We start from the raw sequence: 16,093 nt of genomic DNA on the forward strand, positions 1-16,093 counted from the left end.
GTCTCTCATGAATAAATAAATCAATTCTTAAAAAAAAAAAAAAAAAGCCTGAACAGACAGGGGTTTAGAAAAAGCGTGGAACATCTATACGATGAAATACTGAGCCAGCAATAAAACTGAGGTAGAAGGATGCCTGGGTGTCTCAGCAGTTGAGTGTCTGCCTTTGGCTCAGGGCGTGATCCTGGAATCCCGGGATCGAGTCCCACATCGGGCTCCCTGCATGGAGCCTGCTTCTCCCTCTGTCTATGTCTCTGCCTTTCTCTGGGTCTCTCATGAATAAATAAATAAAATCTTAAAAAAAAAAAAAAAAACTGAGATAGAAAGAATATGATGTAATTACAGAAAAAAGATCTCCATATATCGAGGAAAAAAGGAAATAAAATATGATCCAGTGTTTTAAATAAATAATATGCACATTACAGAGATATACTCCAAAACATAAACAATAATCACCACTGGGTGGATGGGCAGGGAAAGAAGCTACAGGCAATGCCACCTCTTCCCCCAAACTCCTTACCTGTCCAATATCTCTGCAACTTGCCAGTGGAAATTAACTAATATAAGTTTAGCAACTGAATGAGATACCTATAAAGAAGAAAGAAAAAAAATCAAATTACAATTGTAGTTTCTTTCAGAGAACTCCACATTTTGAGAAGTGCAAATATTCATGTCTACAGCAGGACTAGGCTTGATTTCCAAATTCTTCCTCTTGGTTTCTCTGCTTCATCTTTTAAGTTTAGACTCATTATCTTAGTGGCAATCTTAGTGTCATCAATGACACTTCCAAGAAATTAGTTTGATTTGAAACTTAAGTAAAATTCATCCTGTCTACAATAACAAGTCAGCATCCAATTGAAGCAAAAGAGTTGCGTGCTCCCTAATGTGGCCCATGTTCCTGCAAGCTGCTATAGGAGAGCATACATGGGAAGTGCACCTCTAGTTAGGCCTGTTATTCACAGAAAATCTCCAGGCTTGGACTTCTTGTATAAATCCAGCAAATCAAAACATTCCTGTTTAATATCTCTATATTCCTGATAACCAATGAGCCCTGATTACAAGTATGATTTAAAAGCCTATGGAGAGCCTTGTGGCCCCTACATTTTAAAGTACACTGGTTGTGGCTATCAAAGAGCCTCAGGAGGTGCTTTGAGCTAGCAACTCTACTTCCGTAAATTTTTTTCAGGAAATCATAGAAGATATGTGTACTGCAATCTTTTATAACAATAAAAAATTAAAAATAACCTAAATGTCCAACAAAAAAGAACTAGCTAAATAATATATGACAAATCCATACAATGATTTAGTCTGCAGTAATTGAAAAGGATGTTACAGAAGTTTATGGACATAGAAAGTTCACATTTTAATGTTAGGCTAAAGAAGCCAGTAGTTAAGACAGCATGTACATGTTATAGCCACAAGACCTTATTAATAGGGGAAGCAGATTGGGGCACCTGGATGGCTCAGTTGGTTAAGTGTCTGACTCTTGATTTCAGCTTAGGTCATGATCTCAGGGTTGTAAAACAGAACCCTGCATTGGGCTCTGCACTGGCCTAGAGTCTGCTTGGGATTCTCTCTCTCCCTCTGCCCCTCCCCAGCTCATGCATGCACATGCACATGCGCTCTTTCTCTCAATAAAATATATGGGGAGGACAGACTAGTTACAAAAATTAACACCCTCAGGTTATCAAGACTAGGGTAGGGCCACAGAAGATAGAGTTGTGTTAGGAGGTCTAGATCAGGCTTCCTTAAAAGAGCACTGCATAGCACTAGAGTGCTAATGAATCAAGGAGAAACAGGAACACACTTCAGGCCAGGGAGCTAAGAGAACAAACAGAACCTTGATACTCTGCCCCCTGGACCGTATCTTTACATTTTTTTCCCCAAAGATTTTATTTGACAGAGCGAGCATGCACACGCACAAGTAGGCAGAGCAGGCAAAGGGATAGAGAGAGAGGGAGAAGCAGACTCCCCACTGAGCAAGGAGCCCATGTGGATCTTGATCCCAGGACCCTGAGATCACGACCTAAGCAGAAGGCAGATACCGAACCAGCTGAGCCACCCAGGCACCCCTGGACTGAGTCTTTAAACAGGAGCTACAGAGGAACTGTAAGGCAGTTGGTCCACAGATAAGAACGGCAGGGGGAAAGACACAGTGATCAACATGTAATCCCTGCTCCAAAAGCTCAAGTTACTCCTGAAAGGAGACAGGTGCACACTTACAAAACAAGGGCATGTTCCAGTGCATAATCAGCGTCAAAGGCTATGCAGTGAGTGAGTGCCTTTTTGTCCTATAGCCGAGGTACATCTGGAGAAAACCAAGGTCTCAAGACAACACATTTCACTAAGAATGGGGGTCCCTACTTCCCTTCCATGCAAGGTAACAGGTATCTGATTCACGCATGTTGTTATAGTATTTTCTTGTTGAGGACCATGGAGACTTTAGGTCTCGGATTCCTGAATTATAATGACATTTCTTCTAACTACAGCCATAAAAAAAAAAACTATCCACAGCAAACCAATACCACAAAATAAAGAGACAAAACAAATGGTTTAAAGATAAATGACTGGTTTGGATGTAGCTTCTGGCTACAATTTTTTTTTAACCCGATATTGATATTGTTTTGGACGACCTCCTCACTGGAGCCTCTTGTATCACCTCTTACCTAATGGGGCCCAAAACAGCCCTCCACCGTTTCTATCCTGACTTCTAAATATATTGGCATACGTTGGCTACTAGGTTCTATCAAAGGTAGTACTAAACCACCTGGAAAACCCAGAGGAGTCCTATGTCCAGCAGCCATCCCCTCGTCTCACCACAGATGGCTTAAGTGGAGCCTTTGAGCTAAAAACAGGGGTCAGGCTGCCTCTCACAGATCCACAGAGCCTAGAATTGGACTGGACAAAGGTTGGCCACTCAATAGATGTCAATCATTAAATGATATCAGGTCTTTAATCTGTAGATTTTTAAAATGTAATTCCTCAACTTTCCTTAGGAAACAGAACTTTAACAATACCTTGGTCTGATCCCTTGATTTGAACAGCACTAACAACAGCAACAAAACCTCAGAATTTACACACCAGGTGCAGCCCACAATGGAAAACATGGCCTTCTGTTGAAACAAATTTTATTAGTGATTCCAAGTCCACTACTGACAAACTCAGAATATCCCAGCAGAGTTGAATTTTAGTGAAAAGAAATTATATGAGGAGAGGATACATCTACCACTTTAGGAAACTGACAGTGGAGTGATATGAATCTATTCTTTCAATGCCAATAGCCAAGAATACATCAATATATACAAGATAAGAGGCACACAAGTGGGCAGCCCGGGTGGCTCAGTGGTTTAGCACCACCTTCAGCCCAGGGCCTGATCCTAGAGACCCGGGATCGAGTCCCACATCAGGCTCTCTGCATGGAGCCTGCTTCTCTCTTTGCCTGTGTGTCTGCCCCCACCCCCGTGTCTCTCATGAATAAATAAAATATTTTTTAAAAAAGAGGCACACATGTATCAGCTATATGTGCCTCCCACCAGCCTTCTGCAGGAAGCACTACTGTGATCCCCATATCACAGATGGTGGTGTGAAAATGGCCCACATTATATTCATAGTATATCACAGAAAATCAAGGACTCTCCCTCAATAATCCATTATAAACCTGAAGGAACTCAGAGACCATTAATTTAAGCAAAATTCAGTGTGACTGTGCCTCGCCCTATCATGGATGCCAGGCAACCTACAGGGAAGTTAGGTTCCAAAAGTCTCTGGCGGGGCAGCCTGGGTGGTCAGTGGTTTAGGGTCACCTTCAGCCCAGGGCCTGATCCTGGAGTCCCAGGATCGAGTCCCGCATCTGGCTCCCTGCATGGAGCCTGCTTCTCCCTCTGCCTGTGTCTCTGCCCTTCTCTCTCTCTCTCTCTCTCTCTCTCTCTCTCTCTCTGTCTCTCATGAATAAATAAATAAAAAACTTTAAAAAAAATAAAATAGAACATTAAATATAAAAATCTGTCTTTCTCAAAGTGCAGGCAGCTGAACTCTCTCAAGAAAGAATTCCCTGAGTATTCACACCATTACTATTTAATACTCAGAGAGCTCAGTAACCCATTCTGAATCAATACTTCACAACTGGGGAGTCTTCCATTTTTCTGTCTTTCAATTATGGAGAATCTGCTCATCAAGATGAGCCCCTGCTGGACTGTTTTGATCAAGATTAACAACCTATCAGTGGGCAGCCTGGGTGGCTCAGTGGCTTAGCGCCACCTTCAGCCCAGGGCCTATCCTGGAGTCTCGGGATCGAGTCCCGCGTCAGGCTCCCTGCATGGAGCCTGCTTTTGCTTTTGCTTCTGCCTATGTCTGCCTCCTTCTGTTTCTCATGAATAAATAAATAAAATCTTAAACACATACACACACACACACACACACACACACACAACCTATCAGTACTATTGTCTGGACTCCTCACCTCCATAACCCTCAGCATCACCTTCCTGAAACCCTGATGTAAAAGTTATAATACCAGACAGCTCTTACAGAGAGCTCTCACATCTTGCTAGATCAGTTCCCATCCTGTTTAAAACCCATCAATGTTTTCCAGTACTGACTAAACAAACCTTAAGCCCTCAGTGTAAGAATCATCAAAACCCCTATGTCCTGGACTCTAGCAACAAACCAAGTGATTCTAGCACCCCCATGCAGTTTGCTTACTATTCTCTACCAAGGATGCCCCTTTTTTTTTAGCAAATACTTGGACATTAAAGAACATACTTCTTTAGAACCTATGTGTCATAGAGGAAATCACAAGAGAAATTAGAAAATATTTTGAACTGAATGATAATGAAAATACCACAGAATAAAACTTGGCGAGATACTGCTAACATGATGCCAGAGAGAAATTTACAACTGTAAATATTTATGTTAGAAAAAAAAAATCAATGATATAAAGTCCCCTTAAGAAACTAGAAAAAAGGGGTGCCTGGGTAGCTCAGTTGGTTAAGTGTCTGCCTTTAGTTCAGGTCATGATCTCAAGAGTCCTGGGATCAAGCCCCACATCAGGCTCTCTGCTCAGTGGAGAGTCTGCTTCTCCCTTTCTGTGCTCAAATGTGTGCTCGCTTGCTCTCCCCCGCCCCCCATAAACAAAATCTTAAAAACAAAAAAAAAAAGAAACTAGACAAAGACAATAAAAATAAATGTTTAAAAAGGTGGGGGGGGGCTGGGGAGAGTGTTCAGTTGGTTATACATTGGACTCTTGGTTTTGGCTCAAGCTCGGGTCATTATTTCAGATGAAGCCCTATGTTGGGCTCTGAGCTCTGGGAGGAGTCTGCTTGAGGATTTTCTCCTTCTGCTCCACCCTCCCCACCCCCACAGGTGCATGCTCATGCTCTCTCTCTACTGCATATAAATAAATCTTAAAAAAAAAAAAAAAAAAAAAAAAACTAGAAGAAGATGACTAAACTCAAAGCAGGTGAAAGGAAAAAATTATAGAGAAAAAAAACAGAAATAACTAAAAATTCAACCCAAATAATACTGAAGATCAACAAAACTTGTAAGTTAATTCTTTAAAAAGATCAACAAATTTGAAAAAATCTTTAGCTATAACAATTAAAGAAAAAAGAGAATACAAATTACCAATAACGGGGGTGATAAAGGGACTATCCCTACAAACCTTGGTGATACTAAAAGTAAAATACTACAGGTACTAAAAGTAAAATAAGAGACTATTATAGAAAATCTAATTTTAATAAATCTAGTATCTTTTTTAAAAAGATTTTATTTATTTATTCATGAGAGACAGAGAGAGAGAAGCAGAGACACAGGCAGAGGGAGAAGCAGGCGCCATGCAGGGAGCCCAATGTGGGACTCGATCCGGGCACTCCAGGATCACGTCCTGAGCCAAAGGTAGACCCTCAACTGCTGAGCCACCTAGGCATCCCTTGATAAATCTAGTATCTTAGGTGAAATTGACAAGCTCCTTGAAAAATAATCAGCAAAACTGGCACAAAATGGAAAAGATAAACTGAGTAACTTTATGTCTATTAAAGACATGGAATTCATGATCAAAAATTTTCTCACACAGTTCCATCCCATAAATTTTTACTGGTGAACTCTAACAACACTAATCTCACACAAACACTTTCAGTGCCTCAGAAAAGGGAAAGCAATACTTCTTCCAAATTTATTTTATGAGACTAACATACCCTGGATACAAAAATCTGACAAAAATATAACAGAAAGAAAATTACAGACCAGTATCCTTTATGAACATTGACACAAAAATCAATCCAAATATTTTAATAAGTTAAATCCAGAAATATAGAAAAAGGAAAATATATCATATGAAGTGACGTTTATCCCAGGAATGGATAGCTGATTTAGCATTTGAAAGCTCCTATTGTAATTCACTAAATTAACAAAATAATAATTTCAGTCACAGAAAACCCATTTGACAAAATTCAATATTCATTCAGAAAAAAATTCCCAGCAAATCAGGACAAAACATGAATTGCCTGAATCTGATAGAGGGCACCTATGAAAAGCATTGTATTCAATGATGAAACAGTGAATGCTACTATCAGGAAAATGGTACAGATGACCACCCTCACCATTTAACATTATATTAGAGGCCCTAGCCAGGGCAATAAGGCAAAGGGGGAAAAAAAAAGATATAAAAGATATTAATAAAAGATTGGAAAAACAAGAAGCAAATACGTCTCTATTCCTAGATAAAATGACTGTTTACTCTGAAAATTCTAAATGAATGTACAAATCTACTTCTAGAATAAATGAATTTAGTAAAATAACAAAATACAAAGTCAAGTGTGTTTCTATACAGCAGCAAACAAATGAAAGCTAAAATTTAAAACAGGTGAAATGTGTTTTAATAATATATATTAATTAGACTAATACATCTAAAATATTATTTTAGGGACGCCTGGGTGACTCAGTGGTTGAGCATCTGCCTTCGGCTCAGAGCGTGATCCCGGGGTCCTGGGATTGAGTCCCCCATTGGGCTCCCTGCATGGAGCCTGCTTCTCCCTCTACCTGTGTCTCTGCCTCTCTCTCTCTCTCTCTCTCTCTCTCTCTCTTTCTCTCTGTATCTCTCATGAATAAATAAAATCTTTTAAAAATAAATAAATAAAATATATTATTTTAACATGTAATCACGAAAATTATTCATGAACTATTTTATTTCACATCTTTTTTTCATGTAAGTCTTCAAAGTACACTGTATATTTTAGAATTATACCAATTCAAACTGGCCACATTTCAAATGCCCAGTGGCTACATGGGGTCATGGCCACCAGACTGAACAACATAGCTCCAGACTGAACACAGAAATCAGAATTAATCAAAATCGAAGCAGGGTTTTTTGGGGGACAGAGGGCACAAATTAAAAGTTGATCCTAAAATCTGTGGAAGGTAAAAGGTCCAGAACATTTCAAGCCTTCCCTTTTTTTTTTTTTTTTTTTTTTTACATTTCAAGCCTTCCTGAAAGAGAAGAACAAAGTTGAAGGACTTCATACTATCTGACTTCAAAACTATGAAGCTACGGTAATCAAGACCGTGAAGCTCAACAGGCTTAGAAACAGATACCAATGAAAAAGAATAAAATCCAGAAGGAATCTCAGACATTTAGGGTTAATTTTAAACAGAGGTGCCAAGGAAGTCAGTAAAGGCAACATTCAACAAATGGTTCTGGAATAATGGAACATCATTATACAAAAACAAACCACAGAACTTAGACACTTCATAGCCCGTAAAAGTTAACTCAAAATAGCCCATACATTTAAATATAAAACTAAAAACTATAACACTTCTAGAAGATAAAATCTCTGCAAACTTGGTTGCAGATTTCTTAGATACAATAATGAAAGCACAATCTTTAAAAGAAAAAAATCGATAGACTGGACTTTATTAAAATTAAACTTTTATTCTCCAAAGACATTAAGAAAATGGAAAGGACACTCCAGAGTAGGAGAAAATAATTACAAATCATATATCTGATAAAGGACTTAATACAGAATCTATAAAGAACTCACGGAACTCGAAGAAGACAAACAACTCAACTTTTAAAAATCAGCCAAAGATTTGAACACTTTACCTGAAAAAAGTATGAACAGTAAATAAGCAAAAGATCCTCAACATCACCAGTCATAAAGGAAATGCAAATTAAAACTACAAGATACCACTTCACAGTCTCTAGAATGAATATAATCCGAAGGACCGTCAATATCAAGTTCTAGCAAGGATGCGGAAAAACTGGAAACCTTATATAATGCTGGAAAGAATGTAAACTAGTAGTCACCTTGGAAAACAGTTTGGCAGTTTCTTAAAACATTAAACACACGCTTACCATACAACCTAGCAATCCCACTCTTAGATATCTATCCAAGAGAAATGAAAACATTTGTCCATTAAAAGCCCTGGACATGAATGGTCATGGCAGCATATTTCATAATAGGCCCAAACTAGAAACAACCCAATGTCCATCAACTGATGAATGAATGCATAAACAAAATATATCCATACAAAGGAAAACCATTCAGCAATAAAAAGGAAAGCACTACTGACATGTAATACCACATGGATGAAACTCAAAACATTATGCTCAGTGAAAGAAGCCAGATACAAAAGACTACATATCGTACAATTCTATTTATATGAAGTTTCTAGAAAAGGTAAAACCATAGAGGAAGAAAGATGATCTCCAGTTGCTTGGGGCTGTGAGTAGGGACTAATGAACACAAGGGAACTTTCCAGATGATGAAAATGTTCTGTAACTCAGATTATTGTGATGGTTACATAGCTGCATAAACTTACTAAAATTCATCTAATGGTACACTTTAAAATGGATGAATGTAATGGAATGTAAATAATACTTCAATAAATCTATATAAAAATAAAATCGGTTGATGGCTAGATACATAGCAAAGCATATGTAGCAAAAGATTAGCAACTGTATAACCTTGATAGTAGAAATTTGGATGTCCACAAATCCTTAAATTTCTTTGCATGTTTTAATTTTTCAGAAAAGAAGTCAGGAGGGAAAAGTTTGTCAAATTTAATGTAATTATAATAACTTGCATAAACAAATGTCACAAGAAAAGGTTGACCTTTATGCTACTGTATCAAATAGTCACTCTGACCTTTTACTTACTCCTTGAAATGAAAAATTCCCCTTGGAGTTTTAACATAGTTTTGACCAAAGGTTAAATGATCATACAATGTGAATTACTGCATAAACAGATAAAACTTCCACATAGGTCCATACTGTTAATAACTTTACAACACTCTCTGGCTCTCTCTCTCTCTCCACCTCCCAGACCAAGCCTTAGTGTTCCACTAGATGCTCTGCTCCTAGTCTTTCAGCTCCTTCAATGTTGCTGTTCACAAAGCACAGCTCTCAGGCCTGTCTTTGAGTCATCACAGTCCTGCTTAAGTCTTGGTAGGTGTGAACCTGAGCCCCAAAGGTAAGAACTCTTCTATTTTTCCTGGGAGCTGGGGAAGGGAATGTGATTGATCAAGGTAGGGAAGGGAGGGCAAATAGTGGTATAAAGTTTATCAAAGACTGAAGGATGCCCTCAAGTCTCTGGTAGTCCAGAGTCAAAGATGTGATAAGAGCAGAGGCCAAGGGAGCCTATCTTCCCTGCCTTTTTCTCCTCTTTCTTTGTACCCTCAAACCTGACCAACAAAGGGGTCAGGAGCCTCCGGGGAGCTTTCCTTCCAGCTTGAAAAAACAGTGGGATCACTCTGTTGTCATTTTAAACATTGCTCTGCATTGCCAACCCAATCTGGCTTTGTTTTGCCATTGCATTTATAATCCCAACACCCTCAAATGGTTTTTAGTTCTGCATTTTAGGAAGCCCTTAGCTACATCCATGTTGGAAAGGACTTTGCTTCTGGTCATCGGTATTGCCCCAAGGCTGCAGGCAAAACTATTTGGTCATCTTCTACGAATCTATGTTTGGGACAGATGCTTAAAAGTTATTTCCCTGAAACAGGCCCTCAAAACATGTTCAGTAGTTCCCATCTGTACATAGATACCTAAAGGAGTAGATGGCTGCTGGGGCATCAAGTTCTCCTTTCTCTTTCTTATAAACAATGCAGTAAGTGTGCCATATAATTCTATCCCTAATTCCTAAGTAGGGCTTGGGGGATGGGAAGTGGGGACCAGTGGGAAATCCAGAATATGCACTAGTGGATGCTAAGATTTTCTCACAGGGACATAATAAAGCGTGTATTAATTCTTTAGCCACTGTTACCAGCAAGGAGCTCCTCACTGGTTATTAGTACACAAGTCTACTACCTCTGCATTTTATTAGATATTCTGGGGGCACCTCCTTCCATGTTCTAAGGGCTTCAGAGACTAGAGAGATGAAATAATGTAAACATCCAACTGTTACTTAGAGCAGAGACTACCTTGACAAGATAAAACTTCTGAATCTGCATGGCCTCCAAACCACTCATTACAAGGAGACAGCAGCAGGATTTCAAGACTTCAGTCAGATAAGGTAATTCCAGCAGCAATATGGTTATCAGCTTATATTTCAGCAATTCTGTGACTTGCTGTCTCATCCTACGTTTCAACCTTACTGTCTATATTTTCTCCATTAGGTCCCTAAGCAGAAAGCAGACTGTGGTAAAAATGATTTTTAAAATCACAGGTCCCCAAGTCCACCTCAAATCTGTTAGTAAATGAGAGCCACAAATTTCTTTGTCTCTATCAGAATTTTACATTAATCATTGGAACAAACATTTCTTGATCTCCTGACCACGAAGAACTTAAAATACCAGAGCGAGATAAACCTTGCTACTGAAAGAAATGATAAGTACACACAACATTTTGGATCCTTTCTAATACACAGCCAAGAGCCACCTTTGGAAAAAATGTTTTAAGTTTCAGGTATTTAACAGTTACTACTTGACATCCCAGAGCACTTGGATAGTATGTTTATTACTCAAAATAATGCATAGAATGTGCTAATTTTATGTAAGGACCAAGGTACACAGTGAATAGCCTCTGCTATTGACAACAGTTGCCCAAGGAAACCTCTAAGCATGGTCAGTTGCTTCTTCCTCTTTTTCGTCTCCTACAGCTGGTTCAAGCTGTCCAGCCCTTCGGGACAAGTTAATAACACAGCTTGCAAATAGATCTTTCCCCCAGAAAAAAGAAATCCAGCAGCCCACCAAAACTGTCACCAGCCCTTCCCACACTTACCAGTGCCATAGGGAGGATGCAGCTGATGGCAGTGAGCATCAACGGCCTGAAAAAATACAGGTGGTAGTTTCAATTTTTATTTAGAATTCTTACTTGCCAACTGCCTGAAAATTTTTAAGGCTACACGATTGGGTCTCGATGCCTCAGCCTGTGTTAAGCCACTTCGTGGTCCAATCACATTTGTTAATAAACACTAATGGTAATTCACTAAACAGCAGAGATGAAGGAAAGGAGTGAATTGTGGGTGAGCTTCTGGGTCTAGGGTAGAAGGGGACATGATATAGGAAAGCTAGCCTATGGAGATCAAGATGGATGAATTCAGGTCTTGGAGGGTAGGGGGGGGGGTGAGAAGGTACTAAAGGGATAAGAGGAAGAAACAGGGTTAAGGCACACAGACAAAGGAGTAGGTGAACATCATCCTAGAATGGGACAAAATCAGCAGCAGTAGTGGTGATAATGGGGTGGACCAGGTCTCTGACCTTAGGCAAGGCTCACCCCTACAGTCTAATTTAAGTGATGGGCCTTCCTTTCTCCCATACTTCATATCTACATATTCTCAGCTTCTAGGAGGTCAGCTCTCTGGCTCCTGATGACAATTCTTCCTTTCATTTTTTCTTTACAGGTCTCTGTGAAAGGAAGGCTGACTTGTAATAGAGGTACCCATGCTATTCATGCTTTAAAAAAATCTGAAGGTTTCTCTCCAGTCTAACCTTAACTCAGTTCTGTCTCCAATCATTAAAATAAATACAAAAAACCCCAAAGACCTCACTAAATAAAAAGTTATTTATGCAAAATGCAATAAAGCAAAAATATGAGCCATCATCCTTGACCATGAGGGTACTTTTTTACTATGAAAAATTCCAAGCATCTACAAAAATGAAGAGTATGATGAAAACCTTGTACCTGTAACCCAGCTTCAATGTCAACTCATGGCCCAGTCTACTCTATCTGTACCTCATCTATCCATTACCTGCTACATTATCATGCAGTAAATCCCAGCCTATCTTTTAGGGTGTACATTTTAATGAAAAACCTCTAGAAAGCAGTTAGTACAAGACTGGTTAAGCCCCTACTAGAATTCTAAGAGTTTTCCAGGGGGTGCCATACAAGCAGAATGACCACCATTTTTTGTGAACCAAGGCCATATCCAATAACCACAACCCAAAGAAATGCAGACAGGAGCTGACATCCAATGAATTGCATATACTAGGATTAAAAGCCAAATCTACAGCCACAGCCCATCTTGTCCAAAAATTATTTCAGGGCAGCCCCGGTAGTGCCGCGGTTTAGTGCCGCCTGCAGCCCGGGGCGTGATCCTGGAGACCCTGGATGGTCAGTCAGGCTCTCTGCATGGAGCCTGCTTCTCCCTCTGCCTGTGTCTCTGCCTTTCTCTCTCTGTGTCTCTATGAATAAATAAATAAAATCTTAAAAAAAAAAAAAAGATTTCAAATAATGCTCTGCCTCTTGTAACTACTGCTACTGTGAAGAGGCATAATAAGAGGGAATACCAAATACTATCTTGGCACTACCATTCATGTTCCCACTCTTCCCTAGAGGGTACCTCAGAGGCTAGCATATCTTACTGTAAAGCCATAGACTCCAAGAATATATTTCAAAGACAGAGCTACAGATTGCTGGCCTTAGCTATGTTTAAACCATTAATGCTATTTTTATAACCTTTCTTATAATCCTTCAGAAATGGAAGCCCCTTGAGGACAGAGATTTGAAATAATTTCCCTTCTCTGCCATACCCAAGCAACTGGAACAATGCCAGCACCAGTACTAAGTCCTACATGCTAACACTATCCTCTGTCACTGCACACCCACATTCTCCTCCAGAACCCAGAGAGGCATCAAGATCTTTCAAGCATTCAGGTGATGCAGGAAGAGGCCAGATATAGCTCCTGTGAGGAAGGTTAAAAAATATAAAAAATAAAAAACGAAAGGACAAGAGGTCTTCTGAGAGTTTGTAGAGAGTTCTGAAGGGCAGAGATGCTTACAGTACATTGAGGAGACAAAAATATGAGTTAGGGAGAGGGGAAACAGGAACGAGTTCAGGCTGAAGTCTGAAGAAGCTACTTTAAGTTTTTCAACAGATCAAGATAAAGTGGTACACTTAGTGGATATATTAGAAAATATGAAACAAAAAAAAGAAAATATGAAACAGAAGTAGAAAAAGATTTCTTATATCTCCTCTCTCACCGTTCTAAAAAAAAGAAGTAGCAGAAACTAAAGGCAAAGAGATCTTAAAATTATGTTATGGTAGAGGTCAAACTATTTTTTCCTCAGCTCTCAGCATCTATCTAAAAGTTAAAACAACAGAAGACACTCAGGAAACACTTTTTTATTGGGAATCAACAAGTTCTTAATCTATCCCAATTACCAATGAACAAAGAAAATCAAATGGTTCATAAAAAGCACTTTGATGAAAAGGAACAATACCTGCAACCCCATTCCTCCCCAGGTTCCCAGTCTTCCTACCCAGGTGAAATCTCTACTAGTTTTGGTTGTCATCATCATTAAGCATACCCATAATTCTCTAGCAGATTTAGTTTACTTATACTACTCCCTACCTCCCCCTTCTCAGCCCCAACCTTTCTATATTTAAATTACTATTTTCAGTTCCTTCAGTTACCTTTGCAACTTTAAAATATCGTTTACAGGACCGGAACTGCATTTTCCTCCTTGTGTTTCCAAAAGTCACCATCCTTGGGCCATTCAAAGAAGGATATTCACACATTAGGTACAAATATATTATCTCAATTAAGTCGCCACCAATCATTCATACCTGTGCCACTTATGTGTTTGATTTATATTTGGCTTACATTTTTTTGCATAGAATTTTTCTGCCTTGCATAGGAATTCTAATTCCCTTGCCCCTTGTAAAGAGTTCTTTACAACTCTGTAATGGTTTCTTCACTGTATTCCAACTATCTTCCAGCTTCTCCATTTTATCTACTGCTTGGAATCTACTCATTCTTATTCCTGAATAAATTTTTCTTGGATCCCACCAAACCTGTGTTCAAATTTGGCTTGGCTACTTTCTAGGGTAAAACAGAGTTCCTGTTGTACAGGTAACATGATACTTTAAAAGATATATATTTTATTTATTTATTCATGAGAGACACAGGCAGAGGAGAAGCAGGCTAGGCTCCTTTTGGGGAGCCGGATGAGGGACTTGATCCTGGATCATGGGATCAGAATCTGAGCCCAAGGCAGACGCCCAACCACTGAGTCACCCAGGCGTCCCAACATGATACTTTTCATTGGACTATTAGGTTAGTTCAACCATTTCTTGAATATTTTCTTTTTTGATTTTTCATCTGCAAGTAACTGCTTCAGAAAAGGTATAAGGAGAGGACATTTTGGGAGTCCCTGTACATCTGAAAACAAGTGTATTTTGCTATAACAGAATTCTAGGTTCAAAATCATTCTCTCTCAGGACTTGGACGACTGCTGCTCCATGGCCTTCTGGTTGTCATTGTTGTGGATGATACATCTGAAACCATTTGTTTTAGAAGACCCAGTGTATCTTTATGGAAACTTTCAGGGTTTTCTTCTATTCTTGTTTTTCTGAAATTTCACAGTGACAATTCCAGCAGTGGGTCTTTATTCTTCTGGGCAATGGGTACAATCTTTCAAAATGAAGAATACTCCTCTTTAGATTCTGGAAATTTTTTTTAAGATTTATTCATGAGAGACACACACAGAGAGAGAGGCAGAGACACAGGCAGAGGGAGAAGCAGGCTCCGTGCAGAGAGCCTGACGTGGGACTTGATCCCAGGACTCCAGGATCACGCCCCGGCTGAAGGCAGCACTAAACCACTGAGCCACCTGGGCTGCCCAGGAAATTTTCTTATTATACTTTTAAATATTTCCTTCCTTTCAATTTTTTGTTTTTACTTCCCTAAAATTCTGGTAGATTATGCTCTCTGGATGAATCCTCTATGTCTCTTTCTTCTGCATCAATTTTTGGCTATATTTTGGCTTTATATTGAGATTTTCTCGAGTTTATCTTCTGATCTATCTACAGAATATTTTTTTTTAATTTATTTTTATTTATGATAGTCACACAGAGAGAGATGAGAGAGAGGCAGAGACACAGGCAGAGGGAGAAACAGGCTCCATGCACCAGGAGCCCGACGTGGGATTCGATCCCGGGTCTCCAGGATCGCGCCCTGGGCCAAAGGCAGGCGCTAAACCGCTGCGCCACCCAGGGATCCCTACAGAATATTTTTTAACTTAGCAAACGCACAATTTGTCTCTGTGAGCTTTTTCATTTTGACATTTTCTTCCAGATAGCATCGCTGATTGTTTGACGCATGCTATATCTTCTTGAATATCTAATACTAAATAGTGTGCTTTTAAAAACAAGCAAAATCATCTACTGGTCTGTTTCAACTCAGATCAATTTTTCCTATTTCTCTTCCACTCTGCAAGTTTTCCTCAAATGTCTGGTGATTCTTGGTTAAAAACAGAGGGTCACCAAAAAGAGGGGGAATGAAGTAGTGATAAATGCTTTAACTTCGATGAACCTCAAAAACATAATGCTAAGTGAAAACACCCAGACACAAAAGATCACATACTGCATGAATCCCTTTATATGACATATTCGGAATAGGTAAATCCATAGAGACAAAAAGCAGATTAGTGGTTGCCTGGTGCTGGGGAGATTGGGAAAGAACTGTTAAATGGGTACCAGGTTTCCTTTTGGGTAATGAACATGCTCTAGAACTTGATGGAGATTACGGTTGCACACTGTGAATGTAGTAAATGCCACTGAATTTCAACTTTATTTTTTTTTAATTTTTAAAAAGATTTTATCTATTTATTCATGAGCAACACACAGAGAGAAGCAGAGACATAGGCAGGGGGATAAGCAGG

At 39.3% G+C, this 16,093-nt stretch overlaps 1 protein-coding gene across 3 annotated transcripts in view; it reads right to left on the reverse strand.

Annotated features, from left to right (window-relative positions):
• Positions 1-16,093, reverse strand: part of ARIH2 (ariadne RBR E3 ubiquitin protein ligase 2) — a 52,952-nt gene that overhangs the window by 18,512 nt on the left and 18,347 nt on the right. Inside the window, exons 1-3 of one of the 3 annotated variants that reach the window (XM_055343112.1) lie at positions 13,845-13,859; positions 11,210-11,255; positions 518-585 (exon numbers count right to left, since the gene is read on the reverse strand). In XM_055343112.1, coding sequence (XP_055199087.1) covers positions 518-585; positions 11,210-11,248 — 107 coding nt within the window. In that variant the 5' untranslated portion in view covers positions 11,249-11,255; positions 13,845-13,859. Of the gene's footprint in view, positions 1-517; positions 586-11,209; positions 11,256-13,844; positions 13,860-16,093 lie in introns of those variants that run through there. The other 2 variants (XM_055343111.1, XM_055343110.1) reach the window with 2 other exon arrangements.

The sequence above is a fragment of the Nyctereutes procyonoides genome, unplaced genomic scaffold, assembly GCF_905146905.1.
Source record: "Nyctereutes procyonoides isolate TBG_1078 unplaced genomic scaffold, NYPRO_anot_genome, whole genome shotgun sequence".
NCBI classification, from domain to species: Eukaryota; Metazoa; Chordata; class Mammalia; order Carnivora; family Canidae; genus Nyctereutes; species Nyctereutes procyonoides.